At 42.3% G+C, this 21,774-nt stretch overlaps 1 protein-coding gene across 3 annotated transcripts in view; it reads left to right on the top strand.

Moving 5' to 3' along the window:
• COL13A1 (collagen type XIII alpha 1 chain) overlaps positions 1–21,774 on the top strand; it is a 1,024,165-nt gene that overhangs the window by 232,434 nt on the left and 769,957 nt on the right. For all 3 annotated transcript variants that reach the window (XM_030203528.1, XM_030203531.1, XM_030203529.1), the window contains exon 6: positions 20,570–20,605. In XM_030203528.1, the coding sequence (XP_030059388.1) occupies positions 20,570–20,605 (36 nt within the window). The remainder of the gene's footprint in view (positions 1–20,569; positions 20,606–21,774) is intronic.

Raw genomic sequence — 21,774 nt, 5'->3', positions numbered from 1 at the left:
CATCATCATAAAGATGGCCTTTGAGCACATTCCAACTTTTTACAAATGGTTGTAAAACAAATGGTTTTACAAATGGTTGTGAAAAGGTTGTAAACCTTTCCATCTTAATGGAATATAGTTTTCTACCTCCTGTCCAAAGCTTCATGCCATTGCTTGAGAAGAAGCCCTCCATACTTTTAATTGTATATGGCCTCTCAACTTGTTACTTAAAAGGAATGGATTCCATTAAGAAATCTACATAAACTTTCATCTCCTTTAATCCTAGTAGATGTGGAGGGGCATTTTCCATAGGGTATTTAAATCCGACTTTGGATGTTTTGTTTAAAAATTCAAGTGGCAAATATAACAATTTTCAAAACCGAAAAACATTTTTCTTTTTGTTTCAGAAATGGCCTTTTTCTAGGCTTTGCTATACTCAGTGCGTTTATCTTTTTAGACCATTTCCAAAAACAAAATGTCCAAGTGAAAAATGCACAAATTCAAGCCATTGGGATGTAGGAAGAGCAAGCGTTCTTAGTAGACTGGCCACACAGACATCCTAGCAGAGCAGTGGGGTACCCTAGGGAGGAATGCAGTGGACTTCACATAAAAGGTCCCAGGTGCACATCTCACCATTGCCCCTTATCTTGTATGGTGAGCCCTCCAAAACCCTCCAAAAACCCAGTGTACCCAACTGTACACCACTACAATAGTCCTTATGGCTGCAGGTGTCACCTATATGTGGGTACAGTGGATTTTTGGTGAGTTTTGGAGAGCTCACACTTTCCACCACAAGTGTAACAGGTAGCGTGGGATATGGGCCTGAATCCCCCTTTCTACAGTACACTGGACCGACCACTAGGCTACTCCAGCACTGCTACTCTAAGAGGAATGGCTATAACATCTCACGCTGTCATAGAGGAGGGTGGGATGGGGTCATTGACCACTGGAGCAGTAAGGGGGGTCATGTCTTAATCCTTCCAGCGGTCATCTGGTCATTTAGGGCACTTTTTTGTGACTTAGTCGTCATAAAAAAATAGGTCTAGACCAAAATGTTTAAATTGTAGCTCCAGATGTTTCTGTTTTGTTCCATTGTCCATTGGCAGAAAAATGTCCAAATCTTAGGAATGCTCAAATCTGGCCCCAACACGCCCTCTTGTGATTTGAATGCACTGCCGATGAACTGCATAATATAACATTTAAAAGATGGGTTTCACAAATAGCGATTTGAACATTTTGGCAAGCAACATGTCCAAATGCAAATTTGTGCCACTTTTTAAATGTTTTTCTCTTTTGAAAATGAACCCCAACGTTGTGCCATTTGCAAAGAACTATAGCAAACTGGCTGGCCTCTGAATACAGTTCTGCTATTATTATTTTATTATTATTTGTCGCATTTGTATCCCACATTTTCCCACCTATTTGCAGGCTCAATGTGGCTTACATAGTACCATAAAGGCTTTCGCCTAGTCCGGTAGAGAATCAAATACAAGGTGGTAGTGTGGTTGAATAACGGCATTTGCCAAGTCCGGTAAAGAGACAAATACAAAGCGATATTGTAGTCGAATAAAGGTACATGTGTATCAGATACAATGGGGTTTGATGAGAGGAAAGGTTATATAGTGTACATTACGAGCTTTGGTTTTGCTGTGTTGCCGAGTGTAGGTATCTATGTTGGGTCGGTGGGGTATGGCTTTTTGAATAGGTAGGGTTTCAGTGATTTTCTGAAGTTTAGGTGGCCATAGGTTGTTTTCTCAGCTTTTGGCAGTGCGTTCCATAATTGTGTGCTTATATAAGAGAAGCTGGATGCATAGGTTGCTTTGTATTTGAGTCCTTTGCAATTTGGGTAGTGGAGGTTTAGGTATGTTCGAGATGAACTAGATATGTTTCTGATTGGTAGGTCAATGAGGTTTGTCATATATCCTGGGACTTGGCCGTAGATAATTTTGTGGACCAGGGTGCAGATTTTGAAGGTGATACGTTCTTTGATTGGAAGCCAGTACAGTTTTACCCGGAGGGGTTTGGTACTTTCGAATCGTGATTTACCAAATATCAGCCTGGCTGCTGTGTTTTCAGCTGCCTGAAGTTTCTTTGTCAGTTGTTCTTTGCATCCCGCATAAATTCCTGATAACTTCTGCTCCAAAATCAAGTCATATCAGACCTACTGCAGTCACAGTAGCCCTGCTGAACTCTGCCTCACTTAATGAAATCTGCAAAACAACTGCTTAGTCTTATCTTCATTTTTGTTTTCACTGCACATTATTTTTTTCGGCCAACCTTCTGCACAGGATAGTGCCTTTGCTTAGATGGCAACTCTGGCTGCATCAACTAAAGGCCGGTGGTGGGCTGGATTGTACGGTCTGAGTCCCATATATATCGATATGTTTTAGGATGGGCTGGAGAAAGCTTCGACGGAAGTTCCAGTTTAGAATGTGAGGACAGTGCCGTGCTGACTTTTATGGTTTGTGTCCCGCAAATGACAAGACGGTTTTGGATAGGCTGGAATGAGATTTGACAACAACTCCGATAGCCGGGCGGACTTCTATGGTCTATATCCCAGAAACACTAAAGAAAGACCATGATTAAGTATATAATATCACGTTCATTGTTGATTTAATCTTAGATTGATAATGAATGTGACTGTTGGGCAGACTGGATGGACTGTTCAGGTCTTTATCTGCCGTCACTTACTATGTTACTATGCTACTTGACTGAGCGGGCGCTAAGACTAAGACAGTATATTGCCGAGTAGTTCTAAGCTGGGGATTCATCTGCTTGTGTGCCTCATTCAGTCCTGCTTTTCTACAGAAAAAGCAGTGTTGCTTACCTGTAACAGATGTTTTCCACAGACAGCAGAATTGATAAGGCACAAGTCCCTCCCACCTCCCTGTCTCAGTGTTTTGAGCTTAAGAGCTGACGGAGGAGTTGAGGAGACCACTGTTTACAGGGATGGCGTGCATGCTCTGAACTTTACAATAAAGTTCTGAGCTCTGGGAGAGCCATTCATCCTGGCGCTGTCAGATGACCTCACCCATTTGTGTGCCTTATTAATGCTGCTGTCTACCAAAAACATCTGCTATAGGTAAGCAAAATGCTTTCCATGCCACAGATAATCCCCTTTGTAAATATTGAGTCCAGCCCGACTTCCTCCCTGAAAGAAATGGAAAAAACTTTCCCATCCCCTTTTTCCACCCAGTCCCAGCCCAATCCATCCTCTTACCACATCCATCAGGTCTTCAGAAGGCCAGAGTGATCTTGGCACTGCTGCCTTGCTAGTGTTGTTGTTCAAAATGGTATCAGCGGACCCAAGAAACTTTCAAGACATAGAAGAGGAACCCCCAAGGAAAAGCAAACAAATCCCAACAGAGAACTCTGTAGTGAGTCGAATAGAATTGAGTAATAGCCCATACGGTGTGGCAAGTTATTTGCCTTCCAGATGCTTCAGCTTGCAGGGTTGGGTTGAAATCACAAAAGGTTGGCTGAATAAAAGCAAATGACTGGTAACTTGAAGATTAGTATACACCTTAATGCAAATGATTTGCAAACTAGTAAATGTTCAAAAACAATTTAAGATATCTGGAGAGAGGTATTATGCAGATTAGTCAAATCTATTCTCCAAAATGATACATGACTATACAACAGGAATAGAAGGAATTTTCATCACAAAAAAAATTTAATTTGTGGCTGAAAATCTGGTTCAAGGAATAAGGTTTGAAGTGTGTTGCTGACTCAGGATGTACTTGACAGGATAAGGATCTTTATTCCTGGGTCGATTTACATCTTTATATTCAACAAATATTCTTCAATGCATTTGTTACTATTATTTTGTGGTTGTACTGTTGCAGACATAAATGAGAACATTTTTATACAGTGGTGGAAATAAGTATTTGATCCCTTGCTGATTTTGTAAGTTTGCCCACTGACAAAGACATGAGCAGCCCATAATTGAAGGGTAGGTTATTGGTAACAGTGAGAGATAGCACATCACAAATTAAATCCGGAAAATCACATTGTGGAAAGTATATGAATTTATTTGCATTCTGCAGAGGGAAATAAGTATTTGATCCCCCACCAACCAGTAAGAGATCTGGCCCCTACAGACCAGGTAGATGCTCCAAATCAACTCGTTACCTGCATGACAGACAGCTGTCGGCAATGGTCACCTGTATGAAAGACACCTGTCCACAGACTCAGTGAATCAGTCAGACTCTAACCTCTACAAAATGGCCAAGAGCAAGGAGCTGTCTAAGGATGTCAGGGACAAGATCATACACCTGCACAAGGCTGGAATGGGCTACAAAACCATCAGTAAGACGCTGGGCGAGAAGGAGACAACTGTTGGTGCCATAGTAAGAAAATGGAAGAAGTACAAAATGACAGTCAATCGACAAAGATCTGGGGCTCCACGCAAAATCTCACCTCGTGGGGTATCCTTGATCATGAGGAAGGTTAGAAATCAGCCTACAACTACAAGGGGGGAACTTGTCAATGATCTCAAGGCAGCTGGGACCACTGTCACCACGAAAACCATTGGTAACACATTACGACATAACGGATTGCAATCCTGCAGTGCCCGCAAGGTCCCCCTGCTCCGGAAGGCACATGTGACGGCCCGTCTGAAGTTTGCCAGTGAACACCTGGATGATGCCGAGAGTGATTGGGAGAAGGTGCTGTGGTCAGATGAGACAAAAATTGAGCTCTTTGGCATGAACTCAACTCGCCGTGTTTGGAGGAAGAGAAATGCTGCCTATGACCCAAAGAACACCGTCCCCACTGTCAAGCATGGAGGTGGAAATGTTATGTTTTGGGGGTGTTTCTCTGCTAAGGGCACAGGACTACTTCACCGCATCAATGGGAGAATGGATGGGGCCATGTACCGTACAATTCTGAGTGACAACCTCCTTCCCTCCGCCAGGGCCTTAAAAATGGGTCGTGGCTGGGTCTTCCAGCACGACAATGACCCAAAACATACAGCCAAGGCAACAAAGGAGTGGCTCAGGAAGAAGCACATTAGGGTCATGGAGTGGCCTAGCCAGTCACCAGACCTTAATCCCATTGAAAACTTATGGAGGGAGCTGAAGCTGCGAGTTGCCAAGCGACAGCCCAGAACTCTTAATGATTTAGAGATGATCTGCAAAGAGGAGTGGACCAAAATTCTCCTGACATGTGTGCAAACCTCATCATCAACTACAGAAGACGTCTGACCGCTGTGCTTGCCAACAAGGGTTTTGCCACCAAGTATTAGGTCTTGTTTGCCAGAGGGATTAAATACTTATTTCCCTCTGCAGAATGCAAATAAATTCATATACTTTCCACAATGTGATTTTCCGGATTTAATTTGTGATGTGCTATCTCTCACTGTTACCAATAACCTACCCTTCAATTATGGGCTGCTCATGTCTTTGTCAGTGGGCAAACTTACAAAATCAGCAAGGGATCAAATACTTATTTCCACCACTGTATATCCATGGAAGGAAGAAGCCTCAGAGCCAAAGCCAAAGCCAACTCAGTCTTGAAAGGACACTGGCTATACAGGCAGTAACTTCGTAGTAAAAGGTGACTGAAACCGAAACTGGGTATTTTTACAGTTTTGGCCTAAGCCAAAACTGAAACTGAAAATTAAATCCGTAGAAGATTACCCTCCAGTCCCAGGAAGTGCAAGCACAGGCTGACAACTGGGAGAGCTATTTTAACAAGGACTTCTCAACAAGTCTGGCACGTTTAGGTTTATGTTTAGGTTCCCAAATCAATGCAGATGTAGTTAAATAACCTCTGAGGCACAAACTTTGTGAAAATGTCTAAAATTAAAAAAAAAAATGGTTACCAGCTTTTTATGCTTACCTAAATTATGCACAAGTAACAAGATACAGTAGCACTGAGGTGTTTCTCATTTTGTATTTAGTTATAAAACTGATTAAGGACAAGCATGATACAGATTCTTAATAAAATAGGGTGAAGGAGTCCAGACACTGGTCTACAATGTGGACATTATACCAGTGTGATGCATAATCCAGAATATAAAAAAGTACATTGATATTACTGGATTTGAGGACTTTATGCTCTGAAAAATTTCAATCAAGAGCAATACATTTCTCAAATTATTTTCTAATATACAAACTTAATTTCATTGTAATATCATTTCCCTACTAATACTATAAGCTGACCAGTACTTGTGCTTGAAAACAATCACTGCAGTTTCCTTTCTCATAGAATCTAGCTTCAGCACATTACAAGTTTGATTCAAACATTGCATCTTCACAATACCCAACTGAGCCTGGAAATTCTTTAGAATCACCCAAAGAGTATCCAATCTAGAATAAAAACCATATTTTACCTCCAAGCAAAATAGCCTGCTAAATGTTTGTATCAAAAGCATTTATTTGGACCATTCTGTTTACAATACAAAGTACAAGAGGACCTTGAATCGAATAAATTGACTAAAAATTCTGCAGGATACAAAACGTACCTTGGAACCCCTATGGATAGAAATTCCATGTGTAAGGGGGGAAAGGATAGCGATAGGAATGTATTACTGTCCACCTGGCCAGGATGAACAGAGAGATGCAGAAATGTTAGCAAAAATTAGGGAGGGTAACAAACTGGGTAACACAATAATAATGGCCGATTTCAATTACCCTGATATTGACTGGATAATGAAACATCAGGGCATGCTAGGAAGGTAAACTTACTTGAATAAATCGAGGACTGTTTCATGGAGCAGCCAGGTCAGAAACCAACAAGAGGGAGAAGAACAATTCTAGACCTAGTCCTTAGTGGACTTCATGATCTGGAGCCAGGAGGTTAATGGTGCTGAAAGATTTTTTTTGCTCAACATCCTGTTGATACAAATTCCGTTTTGGTTGTGAAGAATCACTGTAAATGGATGCCGCCGACACCTATAAGTTCAACCTTGAGTGTTTTTAAAGATGTGGTCTTAAGGGCCGTCCATAATTTTTTGAGAAAAGATTAATCAATTTAGGAATTACACGTTTGAAGAAAATCAGGCGATTTATTCTTTAAAACATTATCCGGATTTGGTTATTTTTCATGTTGATAAGGGTGGCGCCATTGTGTTTGTGAATAGAACGGACTGTAATTCAGAAGTACTGCACGCAGAGTCAGATTTGGAATATGGGGCCCAGACTGTGGGAGTTAGCCAGGCTGCCTTCCGTGTTCGGTGCTGAGCCCGAATTGTCAATACCAGACTATTTTCGGTGACTGGCAATGAATATCCAGATTATTTTTGGCCAGTTTAAACATAACCGGCCAAGTCGATATTCAGCACTGGCCAGTTAACTTTAAACCAGCCAAAGATAGGCCTGCTATTTTGGCGGCCCAATTTGACCGCCAAACTTAGCTGGTGATGCGCTGAATATTCGTGGATAAACAGCTATATCGCCTTGTATAGCCAGTTTTCTGCTAAGCGCTGACTGCGAATATTCAGCAGGAGATAACCGGCTATCTCCCACTGAATATTTCCTGGCCAGTTAAATAGCGCTGAATGTTGGGCAGATGGACTCCAGAATCGTCCTCCCTTTAGCAATTAGTGGGGAAATTTGTGGATCCTGCTGCATATAAAAAAGGTTTCACTACTAGGATGGCATCCACAAAGAGGTCTAGCTTATAGAAGACTTCAGTTTACAAAATATGGACTGGAGACTGCCATCACATCACATCAGTAAAGATTTGAGAAGTCCTAGATGCCTTACAAAGAGCATTCCTGCAGCAATAAGTGGAAGAAGCAATTGAAAGTGAGGATATTCTGGATGTAGTACTGACAAACTACGACAGTATCAATTAATCCCATGGCAATGGAAAAATATATATATAAAAAATGGTGTCAGAAAAAGATCATAGTCCTGTCCTCTCTTCCCATCTCGACCAATAGTCTAGTCTCTGTAACTCCTTCTTGTGCCTCAGAAATTCTCAGTGCTCGGTCCAAACTTGCTTGAATTCTGATACTGCCCTTGTCTTGGGAGGCTGTTCTATATGTTCATTACCCTTTCTGTATAGAAATATTTCTTTGTATTATGCCTGGTTCTGTCCCCACCCCTTCCCTCATCCTATGACCTCTGGTTCCGTAGAGGGGCATAATCGAACGAGACGCCCAAGTTTTCCTGAAGGCGTCCTCGCAGGACGTCCCCGCGAAGGGGCGGGGAAAACCTTATTATCGAAACAAGATGGGCGGCCATCTTTCGTTTCGATAATACAGTCGGGGATGCCCAAATCTCAACATTTAGGTCGACCTTAGAGATGGTCGTCCCCGATTTTCGGCAATAATGGAAACCGAGGACGCCCATCTCAGAAACGACCAAATCCAAGCCATTTGGTCATGGGAGGAGCCAGCACTCGTAGTGCACTGGTCCCGGTCCCCCTGACATGCCAGGACACCAACCGGGCACCCTAGGGAGCACTGCAGTGGACTTCAGAAAAAGCTCCCAGGTACATAGCTCCCTTACCTTGTGTGCTGAGCCCCCCCAAAACCCACTCCCCACAACTGTACACCACTACCATAGCCCTTAGGGATGAAGGGGGGCACCTAGATGTGGGTACAGTGGGTTTGTGGTGGGTTTTGGAGGGCTCACATTTACCACCACAAGTATAACAGGTAGGGGGGATAGGCCTGGGTCCGCCTGCTTGAAGTGCACTGCAGTACTCACTAAAACTGCTCTAGGAACCTCGGTATGATATTTGAGACTGGCATACAGGCTGGAAAAAATATTTTTAAAAATTTTTTTGAGGGTGGTAGGGGGTTAGTGACCACTGGGGGAGTAAGGAGAGGTCATCCCCGATTCCCTCCGGTGGTCATCTGATCATTTAGGGCACATTTTTGTGCCATGGTCATAAGAAAAAAAGGACCAAGTAAAGTCGGCCAAGTGTTCGTCAGGGGCGCCCTTCTTTTTTCCATTATCGGTCGAGGACACCCATGTGTTAGGCACACCCCAGTCCCGCCTTCGCTATGCTTCTGACATGCCCCCGTAAACTTTGGTTGTCCCCGTGACGGAAAGCAGTTGAGGATGCCCAAAATCGGCTTTCAATTATGCCGATTTGGGCAACCCTGGGAGAAGGACGCCCATCTCCCGATTTTGTCGAAAGATGGGCGCCCTTCTCTTTCGAAAATAAGCCTGATAGACTTCTTTCCATTGAACAAACTAAAAATAATTTTCTTGAAGATCTATTTAGGTTCTCCTTGGAAAAAGATGAGGTTCTAAATACAGTGGATATAGTCCCACTACATAATAATGGGAGTAAACATGAGGAGAGCAACTACATATCCATTTGTCTAATATCAGTAATAGGAAAAGGTATGGAAATTATTACTCAAAAAGACAGTGTAGCACCTTAAAACAAGCAGGTTACACGTAATCCCCACTTTAAGGTGATCTAGGTGGCTGCCTAGATTATGCCTGGGATAGTTGGACAAGAGGGGAGCACACTATTATTTATTGGTTGTAGGACCAGGGCAGGACCAGGATTTCTCTGGGAGGCCAAGCAAGCTCTGCATCAGACTTCACACTTTATACAATAATGGAGATCACACCAGTTTTTTGTTTTTTTTTGCTGAAACCAGAACCTTTACTGTCCTTCAGTTTATGAGGGAGCAGCTTCAAATATTTCAAAACGGATGGCCAGCTATATACAGTAGATATACTACTCTCCTCCAGTAATACAAAAATGCATACTGTGAAGGGGAGGATAAGGGTTTTGAACAGATGGAAGTGGAGGGGGGAGAAGGAAGGAGGCTCAAGAGCCGAGGGAGACAGAGCAGAGCCTTACCTTTAATCATTCCTCAGGGAGAGAGAGAGAGAAGGGAAAAGGTAGTGCCCCCTAGAAAATGGAGGTGGGAGAAGGACTACATTTCCCAGCATCCCCGGGGAAAACCCTGGTATAGGGATTATTGGCCCCAGCATTCCCTGGGAGAAGGCTCTGACAAGGCAAGGGATGGGCACTTGGAACATAATCAAGTAAGAGAGAAACAGACGCCCGGAGTGGAGGAGAATGAGCCCATGGACTGGCAAGCTGCTGGAGAGAAGGAGCAGGAGGCAGGCTCTGAGGAACCCATGGACCTTTCTGCCTGGGCTCATGCCTTGAAAGCTAAACTGAAAAACCAGGTGAACTCTTGGTGTCACAGCTGGGCTGAAAGTGGAAAGAGGAAAGGTCATGCGGGAGAAGGGTCAGTGAAGTAATAGAGTGACCCAGAAAGGGTGGGATCTTTTCCTCTTTCCCAAAAGAGTTCAGGCTGTGTTCCTTGAAGAGACTGAGTGTCTGAACTGAGTGCTAAGGCACTAAGCACTGTGGATTTTGAACTGTTGGGAAAACAAACCTTCTTTTGTGTGGGGGAGGGGAAAGTAAGCTACAGTGTTTTTTTTTCTTTTTTGTGGGCTGAGGCCCCAGAACTGTGGGTTTTGAACTGTTTGCCGAAACCCCTCGGGGTGGACAAGATACAGGGATTCTTTTTGGGGTGTGAAGTTGGACTACAGAGGAACCTATCTGTGGGGACTGTTAATTTGGCTCCAACTGATTTGTGCAGCAGCTGGAAGGGGACGTGTTTGTGGTTCTGCTGTACCTGGGCCCTGAGAGAAAAACAGGAGCAACTGTTTTGAAGGGCAATAAAGGAGCTTGGTGACTTTTACCTGTTTGGAGTTTATTTTCTTTGAGCCCTGCCCTGTGGACTGCCGTGGGCCGGGAGGCTGAGTGGCCAGAGTGGAGGCAAGATCCCGAAGACCCTCGGGCGGAGGGAAGGATCTTTCACAATACATATACTCCTTATTTCTCCTTGTTACACAAACCCACTTACCAGAAAGGTGAGAGCTTGGGTTGGTTTTCACAGTTGAATTGCTGGTACACTGAAGCAGATGTTAACTGTCATCAAGATCTAATTAGTTGGTAAACACTTGCAGGCTCATTGGTAGCTAGAGAATAGACACATTGGTTCTGCAGTGATGATATTATCAGATGGTAAGCAGTTCTTTATTCCTCCTGTTGCTAGAGTAGAAATGAGCAGGGTGCCTGGCTCTGTATGAGTCCTCTCTCTTTTTCCCTGGACTACACAGGGGTGGGAAGGTTCCCTATTCCTCTTTACTAAAACAAGCCAGCAACCGAGTTTCGGGTTTGTTAGTTGTTCCTTGGTTCTTCAATCCTTGCTGTTTTAGCAAGTGCCATTTAGTGCCAACTCTTGGAAGTATAGTCTCCTTTTTGAAAGTTAAATGCTAACATACTGGATTTCCTATGTGTACTTACTCCAAAGCTGATATCAAATCTGATCATATTATGATCATTGTTATCAAGTGGCTCCAGCACTATTACGTCCTGCACCAGATCATTCGCTGCACTAAGGACTAGGTCTAGAATTTTTCCTCTTGTTAGCTCCTGTACCTGCTGCTCCATAAAGCAGTTCTTGATTTTGTTAAGGAATTTTACCTCCCTAGAATGCCCTGATGTTACATTTACCCAGTCAATATTGGGGTAATTGAATTCAATATGTAGGGAGTCTGTAGAACTCAATATCACCCAATTGGTGTAGAAGTAATTACTATTGGGTAATTGAAATCACCCATTGTTGTTATTATGTTCCCCAGTTTGTTAGTCTTTTTAATTTTTGATAACGTTTCTACATCTGTCCATTCTAGCCGGGTGGACGGTAGTACACTCCTATCACTATCTTTTTCCCCTTTACACATGGAATTTCAATCCATAGGGATTCCAAGATGTGTTTTGTTTCCTGCAGAATTTTCAATCTGTTTGATTCAAGGCCCTCCTTAACATACAAAGCTACCCCTCCATCAATTCGATCCACCCTATCACTACGATATAATTTGTACCCTGATATGACAGTGTCCCACTGGTTATTCTCCTTCCACCAGGTCTCAGAGATGGCTAGTATATCTAATTTTTCTTTTAGTGTAATACCTTAATTTCACTAGTGTTTTTAGTTATCAATACTTGTAAAGAAGATTGAATGGTAAATGTCAGATCCCAGAGTGACTCCATTGTCACTACGGCTGGTTTTACTATAGATCCCGAAGAAAAAACAGGAAGGGGAGCATCAATAGACTGTTTCAAAGTACTCACTATCTGTGATGGCAATATTTGTATTGCTAGTTGTTCTTCCAGCCTGGTGCTCCTAACCATTTCTCCCAGCGTGGGCAGGTTCCCTCCCTGCACATTCAGGTCCCCTTCATTCGGAGCCTGAGCTGCCGGACTTGACTCCACGCTGTCTCTTCCTGGCTGGCGGGGAGCCGCACGTTGGACAGCGCTCAAGGAAACCCCGTCGACACTGCTGGCCAACGCTGATGCACCGGCTCCGAAAGCAGGAAAAGAAACTTACCTGGGTCCAGGCGCTAACCCAGACTTATCCAGGGTCGTCTGGTGGTGGAGTTGGGTCCTGGTGGGGTTTGAGGGATTCTCCCGCACCTTCCCTCTCCTTTTCTCCATCGTCTGCGGGGGTCCAGAGCCTCTCCCAACAGCACTTCGATCAGGTAGCTGGGCAAGTCTGGTGCAATTAAACGCTATGCTGCCATCTTGGATCTGCTTAATTCTATTTTCACATCATTCAAGAATGATATCAGTACTAATTCTGTGCTGTTGTCTGAATCCAGATTTCTGTTTGTGGAGCACCGAGAAACGGGATAGATATTCCATCAGTTGCTTTGAGACCACTCCTTCCATGATTTTGACCCGAAGAGGAATGGAAGCCTCCGGTCTGTAGTTTGATACATCATTTTTCTTATTCATGGTATTCTTGAGACGTGGAATGAGTATGATGCTTCCTTTGTTACGTGGGAAATATCCGCTTTTAAGTATAAAAGTTAAGTGTTGTGTCAGTGAGACTCTGAACCATATGGGTGCGTCCCTCATGAGGATGTTTTAACATAAGTCCAGGTTGCAGTGTGTTTTTGCATATTTATGTAATAGGGTTTTTACCTCTTCGACTGTTGGTATTTTGAAGGCGGACCATGTTTTATCTACACATATGGGTTCAGGTTCCCTATGAATTGATCAACATGGGTCTTTGGTGTTGGTAGGTCTGATCTACTACTACTACTACTACTACTATTAAACATTTCTATAGCGCTACTAGACTTACACAGCGCTGTACAAATTAACATGAAAAGACAGTCCCTGCTCAACAGACAGCAAATTGGACAGACGAACAGACAGCTAGGGGTGGAGAAATTGCAGTGATTTGATTTTGTTTAATCAGTGATCTGATTTTGTTTACCTTTTGTTCAAAGTACATGGCTAGTTTGATCGCTGAGGGGGGAGGGAATCCTCATTTAGTGATATTGTAGCTTGTGTGTCTAGTAGCCTGGACAATAAGTTGAAAAGTTTTTGGTATTTGGCTGGTCTGTTTTGATATAATGCTCATAGTGATTTCTTCTAGCCTGATTGATGAGTTTGTTGTAGACTCTCACAGCCTTTCTGCAGGTCATCTTGTTTTCTTCTGTATGATCCTTGCTCCATCTCCTCTCTAATTTCCTGCATAGCCTCTTGGCCATTAATATCTCTTGATTAATCTGGGGGGAGGACCTATTGATGACCTTTATGTTGCTTCTCTTGAGTGCTATCTTGTCCAGCATGATCCTGCTGCTAGTATCCCAGGATGCCATGAAGTCTTTTGATTGTGAGTCTAGTACCTCATTTGTTGCCATATTCCAGAAGTCATCTTCTATAATCTTTACCCTTGTACAGATTTAAAAGGTCTTATTCTGTTTACCTCTGTTGTTTCCTGTCTTTTTCTGATGCAGAGTGAAGGTCAGTTTTTAGTGGTCAGACTAAGGAACGGGCAGGGCATCCAGCTGCTATCTTCTATGCAGAGATTTCTTTGGTCTGAAATCCTATTATTGAATAGGTCCAGTAAATGGCCCTTATTGTGTGAGTTACTTGGCTTTGGGTTGTTTAAAGTCCCATGATTCCAGGAAGTCTTTGACATCTTTGGTGTTATGGTCTTCCTGATTGTCAAGATGTATGTTGATGTCGCCAATGTATGTTGATGTCGCCATCTAATGTGAAATCATTAGTTCAAAAATCCCTTCATATGCTGAAAAAACAGACCAATCCGCAAATACTTTGAACTGGTGAAATTTAGATTGTTAGTCTACACTTTAATTCTATCTAAAATAGATTATTTTAATATTATCTATGTACAGTGTTCTAAGACCTTAATCAGAGAGGTACAGGTTATACAGAACACAGTGGCACAGTTGATATACACAGCCCAGAAATTTAATTCTGTTACCCTGCTGTTAGTGGAGCTGCATTGGCTCCCAATTGAATCTAGGACACAATTTAAGTTGTGTACTATTATTTTTAAAATTATGGGTGGTGATTCTCCTGATTATTTATGAGATTGGATCACATTTCTTCAAAAAGGTCATTTTCATAGAACTCGTAACCAAATGTTAAATCATGTAAGATGCTTAATTCCTCTCTTAAGTACCAAGCAGCTTTGGTTTGGAACTCAGTAACATTTCAGATTTGATCACTTCTTAATTATTTAGGAGTCCTTTTAAAGGCACATTAACAATTAGCATGCACTAAATGATAAGATACCCATAGCACACCTTTGTAAACAGGACCTGTAGCTTGAATACATGATGAAGTACTGCATTAAAAATGTCTGTGGTAGTGAAGGGTCACGTGATGAATTGTCAGCTGTTCATCTGGCTCGGTGATGAAGTAATGCAGTGATAAACTATCATGGGATGAAGTGGCATGTTTAAGTGGCAAGTATGCTAATTTGCATCTAATATGAACCTTGTGAAAATTGCATGTGAAAAAAGTTTTAGCGAAGGTCATATATAGGAGCAAAAGAACAGGTGCTAATGTGTGCTGGTATTTATTCCCTCCTCCTCAATTTGTCGCAAGTTTTCCGCACACATGTAATTTGAATACATTTGGTTTGAATATTTGTGAAGTGTCGCACGATGAAATGTCCACAGTGATAAAGTGTCACGTGGCTTAATGATGTGTCACATGATAAACTGTCATGTGATGAAATGTGATGTGATAAACTGTTGCGTGATGAAGTGTCTTATGATGAATTGTCCATATACCGGATTAGGGTTGGGTTATATGTTTGTTCTTCATTTTGACTCAAAGTAGCCTAGTGGTTAGTGCAGTGGACTTTGATCCTGGGGAACTGAGTTTGATTCCCACTGCAGCTCCTTGTGCCTCCTGAATATACTATGTAAACCGCTTTAAATGTAGTTGTAAAAACCACAGAAAGGCGGTATATCAAGTCCCATTTCCCTTTCCCCCTTAAGATACTTTAAAAAGGATACATGGTATGACTTTTTCATTTTAGCCGTTTCTGGCCTGTAGGCTTGTGTATTTTTATATGATTACCTCCGTTGATTTAGTTCTTTTGACACTAGCTTTTTGGCACATATTTGGTCTTTGGGTGGATCACACATCTTTTAGACTGTTTGCCTATTAATATTATATCAATATACTAAAAGAGACCTTAACCATCCTGTTGCAATATATGAAAAAAGTGTACTTTTACCAGCTGACTATGTGGGCTGCCCTCTTTATTACCTGATACACTGAGACCTCTGTGATTATTTATTTGTCAGTTTTAAGTTCACATCATAAAATCAAAAATAGATTCTTGGGTGGTGTTGCCAGCCACTTCTCCTGGATGTTACTAAGATCTTTGCAAGGATGACAACCTATTACCAACATGAGGTTCCTTTCTAATGGAAGCAAAGGGGAATTCTCTAATCTGACAAAAGTCAGGAATTTTTCTTCAAAACCTAACTGTGCCCTCAGTCATGGGTTGATCTACATGATTCCAAAGGATAACAAGAAATCCTTAGCTGTTCTTCATTATGGTGGAAGCCAGAAGAAAAGTAAGTCTGCCAGATGTTCCAGTCTGAGTAGGAGGGACAGTCCTGAGCATCAAAGGGCTTCATTTCAGTAGGAGGGTTTATTGTCCCACTTACTGGCAGCTGCCAACCCTTTCTTGCTTTCCTCTCATTTTCCACATTTTGCACACATCAAACAAACTGTCCACAGAGCACCACTGTCACTAGGGAGAGCGAAATAGAAAGGTTTTGGCATGGTGTCCTAGTGGAGGAGGCGATTTATCTGGCAGTTAGGTTATCAATAGAAATCAAACAAAATAAAACATGGAAAAGAAAATAAGATGATACCTTTTTTATTGGACATAACTTAATACATTTCTTGATTAGCTTTCGAAGGTTGCCCTTCTTCCTCAGATTGGAAATAAGCAAATGTGCTAGCTGACAGTGTATATAAGTGAAAACATTCAAGCATTACTATGACAGTCTGACAGGGTGGGAGGAGGGGGGTGGGTAGGAAGTATGCATGGGGACATCAAAGCATATCATTGATATTCTAACAGGGTGGGTGTGGATAGGTGAGGGGAGGGTGATCAACAGAGACATACAGCTTTATGGTTTATAATGGGCTAGGAACCCCAGATCCTTGTTAAGTCCTTTCTGTTGGGTGTTAAAATATTCAATCATTCTGACTTCAAAGGTCTTACGTTCTTGTATGGTTTTAAAGTTACCTTTGAGGATTCTCACTGTGAAGTCACTGGTACAGTGTCCTGGTCCTGTAAAATGTTGACCAACAGGCGTGGGAACCCTGCTGGCACTAGTATTGTTCATATGATGTCTATGTAAATTGAATCTTGTCTTAAGCATCTGGCCTGTTTCTCCAATATAGCAGTTAGAAATGATATTGTATTCTTATTTGGCAAACAGTGGTATCTGTGTTCTTTACCCTCTTGCTTCCTTTTTAAATTGGGCACTAACTCACATGTGGGAACACAAAAACTGGTACCAAAAAATGTTTTAATTCCAAAGTTGATGTATACAATTTTGGTAAGCTTGTCAGCTTTGCACATGATCACAAATGTGTTTGTATGCGTCCAAATTGACTGAAGCCCTCCATTTAGGAAAGGTTTATGTAGGATTATTAATTAGTAGGCTTACTTTTTCTGAAGTAGGTTGTGAAAACTGTAAAGCTGTTTATAGCTATTCTGCATTCTGTTTAGGTTCTTTAACTTGTAATTTTTCAATTTGTATTTTATGTTCGTCTTGTAATTTTTCAGTTTGTATTTTCTGTTCTCCAAGAACAAGCAGGCTGTGTTAATTCTCACATGTGGCTGATGTCATCCATGTCACCTGGTGCGGAATGCTTAAAAGCATACTACAGCTTTAAAAACATGCAGCACCATCCACACTACACATGCATGAGTGCCTTCTTGCTCACCATGAGAGTGTGGGACCAGCAGTCTTTCATCCATTTGTGAGGAGAAGACAGGCTTTTTTGTGGCTTCCTCACTACATCTGGTGTGATTTTTCTCAGCTGTTTTGTGCCATCCCTACAGGATTTTTCCCTCTTTTCCTCAGTTTTTCCCCATATGGGTTTTTTCCCTATCCTCTGTATTGTTTTACTTGAGTTTTTCCCCACTTGTAAGTTTTATTTATTTTTTCCGTGCTCATTAGGCCTCCTTAAGCCTGGTCTCTGGTCAGGTTTTGTCCCTCTCTTTTTCTTGGTGATTTGCCTCCCTTTAAGGTCACCATTGAGTAATTTGATTTGGCCACGGCTGTATTCCTTTGCATGTCATTGAAGGTACCCAGTGGCTTCAAGCGCTGTGCCCGATACAGTTGGACCATCTCTTATCTGCACCCTTCTCCTCCAGTCCATGTCATCGAAGGTACCCAGTGGCTTCAAGCGCTGTGCCCGATACAGTCGGACCATCTCTTATCTGCACCCTTCTCCTCCACTGCTAACTCCTTTTATTCTGTTGCACCATATGCCTGGAATAGACTGGGCAAAGCTACCCAATGAGTAATTCCCAGGTTCCGTTTACAGGAGTCTGGCTATACCAACTTCCTAGCTCTGTCCAGGGGTTATATATTATAAAGGAACCTGGCTGTTCTGGGCCTACACTAGAACTTTTCTTCTGTTAGAGAGAACTGGAATAAAAGTAAAGTCACTGCTGTGAAATATATTAATTTATTATATAGGTAAGAAAATAGAATAATACACCCTACACTACAGCTCAGCTGTACAAATGTAGCTCCCTTATGCTGATAAGCAACTGTAGAATGTATTGTCTAACTAAAACAGTGATATCACTGGTTACTAGGTTATTACACAATCCTGATTAGTAATACTGACTAGGTCATGAAGTAATACAGTTAGCAGCACATCTTCCTGATCACAAAGTTCCGACTAACCCGCCTTTGCTGAGGTAAGAACCCACTGGCTAATCCCCAACTATAGGAAATAATTCTCACCGAGCTGACTCTAGGTGGTCTCTCAGATGAAGTGGACACAGGTTTTTCCCTTTAGACTCCAGCTGTTTTCCACAGCGAGTCCCCGTCTTAGGAAACAGCACAGGCTCTCTGCAGCATGCAGGATTACAGTCTCTCTGGCCGGTAGAGCTGAACCAACAGGTACTTTCTTCAGATGGTCAGTTCACAAGGTTGTGGACCACTTCAGGTCTCGCTGGTCTTCTTGCCAGCTACCCTTCTTCCAGTAGAACCAGACAAATTCCCCTTTCTTCTTTTCTTTCTTCTTCAGCAGACTGCCTCTCACCCGACGCCCCAGCCTTTCCTGATGGTGGCCCTCGATGGGCGCATCTGGCCCAAGCTCCTTCAGCAGAGTGCATTGGCATCTGGGGTACTTGCACCAGCCATGCCTCTTCCTGCTGCCCCACAAGGCCCTCAGTCTGAAGAGAAGGCCTCCGACCCGATGCCATTTGCAGTACCGGTGTCAACAGCCGCCTATGCTGACACTCCCTCGACATCAATGGAGCAAGTTTCGCTGGAATCGAGGGTAGAGTCTACCCCTCAATGCCTCTGCAGGCAAGGACATGGTTCCTCTTTCTTAAGGCAAGCTTGGTCTCAGCTCTCCCATGAGGAGCTTTTTGCTGACACCGATGAGGAGCACTCACGAATGTTTTATGAGGACCCTTCCCTGCCAGAGGAAAGGAGAAAGTCTCCACCAGACTGCCTTTCCTTCCCAAGTTTTGTCAGGGAAATAGTGGCTATCATTCCAATTTGTTTGGAGATGGAGAATGAGCCCAGGGCTGAGATGTTTGTGAAGAACTGGGAGCCCCCTCTTTTAGTCCCTGTCCTGCCCAAGAAAATTGATACCATGTATTGGATCTAGAGTTCTCCAGGCTTTGACAGGACTCAGCTGCCTCATCATTCCCAGGTGGTAGAATCTGTGCTCAAAAGAGCCAGAAATACCCCCAGGCACGGAAGCTCAAACCCTGGACTCTTTTTTGTGGAAGATGTATCAGGCCTTTATACTTTTATCTCCTGAATAGTCTTATCAGCTCTACACGAGCTTCTATTTGCAGAACTTGGTACTTCTCTGGAGCAGGCCAAATCACTTCACCAGCTGGCCAAACAGCAGAATGCATGTCATAAATTTGTGGCCAGGAGCTCTTAAGATACCTTTGATGTGGCATCAGAATTCCTGCCCAGAGTATAACAATGACTCTCGATGTCCCTGGGTCCTATTGTCCTGCTGTTTTTTTTGGTAAGTCTGGTAGCTAGGGATTCTCACATGTAAGAATAACATGACATACTTGTCCTCGGAGAAAGCAAAGATACCTACCTGAAGCAGGTATTCTCCAAGGACAGCAGGCCATTCATTCTCACATACCCTCCCACCTCCCCTTGGAGTTGTCTCCCGTCTTGGTAGTTATTCTATTATGCTGCTGGTCCTGTGCTCTCGGTGTGAGCAGGAAGGCACTTGCACATGTGCAGTGAGGATGCTGCTGTGTGTTCTTCAAGCTGTAGTATGCTTTTTAAGTGTTCTGTTCTGGGTGACGTGGATGGCGTCTCCCACATGTGAGAATGAATGACCTGCTGTCCTTGGAGAATACCTGCTGCAGGTAAGTATCTTCACTTTTCTTATCATTTCTTTACTTTTTATTCTTTACATTTTTAGGGCTGCATTTTGATTACAATTTGTAATCATGATTAATCGAGCACTTCAAGGTATGTTTTTCTTATCCCCCCCCCCCCCCCCCCCATTGCATCTCCTTGTGACTCTGGCCAATGGATGATTAAGTGAGTTTCCCAAAGTCACTAGGAGCTGCAGCGTTGTGGAAAAAAAATGACTTCAGTCACGTAATTAATCGCAAATAAAATTTTAATTGAAATGCAGCCCTATTAGATTATTTTCCAGGATAGACTGATCCATACTTGGTTTATGATTTTTTTAGTTCTGTTATTTGAAATTCTGAAGAAAACATACATGCGTTTAATAACAGATTAAGGACAAGGGGGTAAGAGTGATGGGTGGGAGTACATAGAGCAGTTGCTTGCGCCCCAGATCTAGAGGGGCGGCTCTACAGATTAATGGTAAAGTAAAATGTACTAGGAGTAAGGAGGGGGGGGGGGGGGGACCTAGGCACTCTTAATCCACCCCTGCATGCAGTGAGGTAAAAGGAAAAATAGAACAGCCAGGTGTGAATATAACAATTGAAAACTCTAAGGGTTTTCTTTTTGTTTGTTTTATTTTGTTTTCTGTAAATGCACTTTTTCGACTCTATACTATTCCAATTTTCTTCTGGCTTTGCATTGGTTGTCAGGGAGAAAAAGGTGGTCTTGGGATCCCAGGACGGATGGTGAGTCCCTGCTGCTTGCATTTCTGTTTGAGATGTCTGCTTTTCCGTGCATATGGCTGCTTGTTTTCATATTCACAGAGGAACTGTCTTTCTTTACCATTTTTCTTGTCTCAGAGACCTAGACAAGGATGATAATGTCTTTAGAGTGGAGCAATATTTGAAATTGCTTAAGAGTCCTCCTGTAGGATTATAATACTAAAAGAGGTTCTACTATTGAGCTCTCATCACCAGTACAATATCTTGTTTATAATTAAGAAAGCATTGTGTTTTTGCCATAGTGTCTGTGATTTTTTTTTTTTTTTTGTAATTTTGATCTTGGCTTTAAAAGACATTTTGGGCTCAAGTCCTTGATGCCTTGGCTGGGCCTTGATGTCATTTTTTAAAAAAGTACACAATATCCCACCAACCCAACATAAAAGCCTGAGTACCTGCAACACAACAAAACAATAGATCGTAACGGACACACTCAACTGCCCTCTTCCTCTCTAAGTTTCCCGATATATCTACCACACATGAACCTTATTCTACCACAATAACACCTTGTATTTGTTCATACCGGAACTGGCGAACGCCATTTCCAGTATTATGTAAGCCACATTGAGCCTGCAAATAGGTGGGAAAATGTGGGATACAAATGTAACAAATAAATAATAAATTATATATATATATATATATATATATATATATATATATATATATATATATAGCAGAGACATGGAGGGGCATTTAAAAAAACAAACAAACATCCAAGTTAGAATTGGGACGTTTAGCATATTACATCCAAAATAAAAAGTCCAGCTTAAGAGCCGTTTTCAAATTGGAAAAATGTCTGGGTTTCCATTTTGAAAATGGCTCAAAAATGGACATTTTTGCACAGAAGACATCTATAAAGAAGAGACATTTTCCAAACTGACACGTCAATTTATAGATGCCAAAAAACTAGGCACAAGAACGTTTGTTGGGCATTATTTTGAGAGAAATGGCCACACGTATGTCCTTGCAGACCAGAGGGACAGCCTAGTGGTCAGTACAGTGAACTTTAAATAATGGCACCCAGGTACAATTCCCAACATAACACCTTTATTTTATATTGAGAGCCCTCCTGGAACAGACTAAAACCTACTTTACCTAACTCTACACCACTACAATAGCCTTCAAGCCTACAGGTG

The sequence above is a fragment of the Microcaecilia unicolor genome, chromosome 5 (genome assembly GCF_901765095.1).
Source record: "Microcaecilia unicolor chromosome 5, aMicUni1.1, whole genome shotgun sequence".
In the NCBI taxonomy this organism is placed as follows: Eukaryota; Metazoa; Chordata; class Amphibia; order Gymnophiona; family Siphonopidae; genus Microcaecilia; species Microcaecilia unicolor.
Note: the sequence above shows the minus strand (reverse complement) of the source record. Positions and strands in the feature narration are given on the sequence as shown.